At 46.8% G+C, this 1394-nt stretch overlaps 1 protein-coding gene across 1 annotated transcript; it reads right to left on the bottom strand.

Moving 5' to 3' along the window:
• Nucleotides 1–593: 593 nt before the first annotated feature.
• Nucleotides 594–1394, bottom strand: LOC106499839 (leucine-rich repeat-containing protein 30-like). Its single transcript, XM_013961460.2, has one exon. It carries the CDS (start codon nt 1392–1394, stop codon nt 594–596), a length of 801 nt encoding a protein of 266 aa, XP_013816914.2.

Genomic DNA, 1394 nt, shown 5'->3' with positions numbered 1-1394 from the left:
TTGTGAGCCCTGGACCCAGATTGCTTCTTGTTCAGAAGCCTGAGTGGACTGATCCTTCCTGTGTGCTGGATGCACAACTGAAAAACACCTGAATCTTACAAGGAAATTAATGAAGTTGTGGGCCACTTAAAGCAAACCAAATGCACATTTATTTTTTTTTGGCCTTAAACACTTCTGTAAACCTCAGCTTGCACCTAGTTCAAGTTCAGACTCAAGCGCTGACCCAGAGCACAAACAAATAGTACATATTATTGCTATATACCATGATGTGTTTACCTGACTCTACCTTCTCAGATTAAATATTGTTCATTTCCTCAGACTTAATTTTTTGGCTACAACATTTCCTATGGAACTATAAATAATAATAATATTATAGTTGTCCCTGAAATAATTCTTGAAATCTATACACCACCATTCAATACAAGTGTCATAAGGATAGCCAGAGAAATCTCCTTACATCAGACAGGAAGCTTTAGAGGTCTACAGAGTAAGCAGATCAGACTTTTCCATCTGAAACACATTTTGCTTGTGTGGTTGATTGGTACAGAACAAATCCATCTCAGTCACTTCAGGAGGGGACTGACACCAATTACCTATTCTCTCTGTGCGTCATGAAATGATGAGAAATAGTCTCTGATCTGTTCAGGGCCTCTGCTGCAGACTTCAGGGGGAGGACTTTCCAGTGGATTGCCCTCAAAATTGCATGAACAGTAATTGTATCCCCAGTCCAGGTTCACCAGATCACCAAAGTTTGCTGGAAGGGACCGGAGATGGTTGTTTCCCAGCCAAAGTGTGTGCAGATTCCTTAAAACACAGACATCCCCTGGCAGATTCCCCAGCGAGTTGAACAGCAATAGCAATGTTTCCAGTTTCTCCAGATGCCGAATACCGGGGGGGATTGTGCCTATTCTGTTGTCACTCAGGTCCAGGAAGGTGAGGCTCCTCAGCTGGCAGAGAGGAGCAGGCAGCTCGGTGAGGCTGTTGTTGGCCAGGTGGAGGCTGCGCAGCCTTTGCAGCGCCCCGATTTCTGGGGGCAGAGAGCTCAGGCTGTTGTTGCTGAGAGTGAGCCTCTCTAAGTGGCTCAGTGTGCCAATTTCAGCAGGAATTTTCTTCAGGTTGTTGGAGTCCATGTAAAGGAGGGTTAGGTTCTTCAGGCGGCTGATCTCCCGGGGGAGCAGCTCCATGCGGTACCTCAGGCAGCTCTGCCGTTCGGGACTCATCTCCAGGACCTGCAGCTGGTCCATGCCAAAGAGCTGTGTGGGAACTGATGCTAGCTCTCTGCCTGAAATCTTGAGTTTCTTCTTCCCTTCATACTTTGGATCATGCTCTGTAAGGTACCTCCACAGTGGATCAGGGCCTGTAGAGGCACATCTGAAGGAGGCAGCTGCATTCAT

Source organism: Apteryx mantelli, chromosome 2 (assembly GCF_036417845.1).
Source record: "Apteryx mantelli isolate bAptMan1 chromosome 2, bAptMan1.hap1, whole genome shotgun sequence".
Taxonomy (NCBI): Eukaryota; Metazoa; Chordata; class Aves; order Apterygiformes; family Apterygidae; genus Apteryx; species Apteryx mantelli.
The sequence above is the reverse complement of the archived record's forward strand: the minus strand, read 5'-3'. Positions and strand labels throughout refer to the sequence as shown.

Bases quoted from the DNA above. Each gene is read 5' to 3' on its own strand.
- LOC106499839 (XM_013961460.2), bottom strand. From the start codon at position 1,394: ATGAATGCAGCTGCCTCCTTCAGATGTGCCTCTACAGGCCCTGATCCA.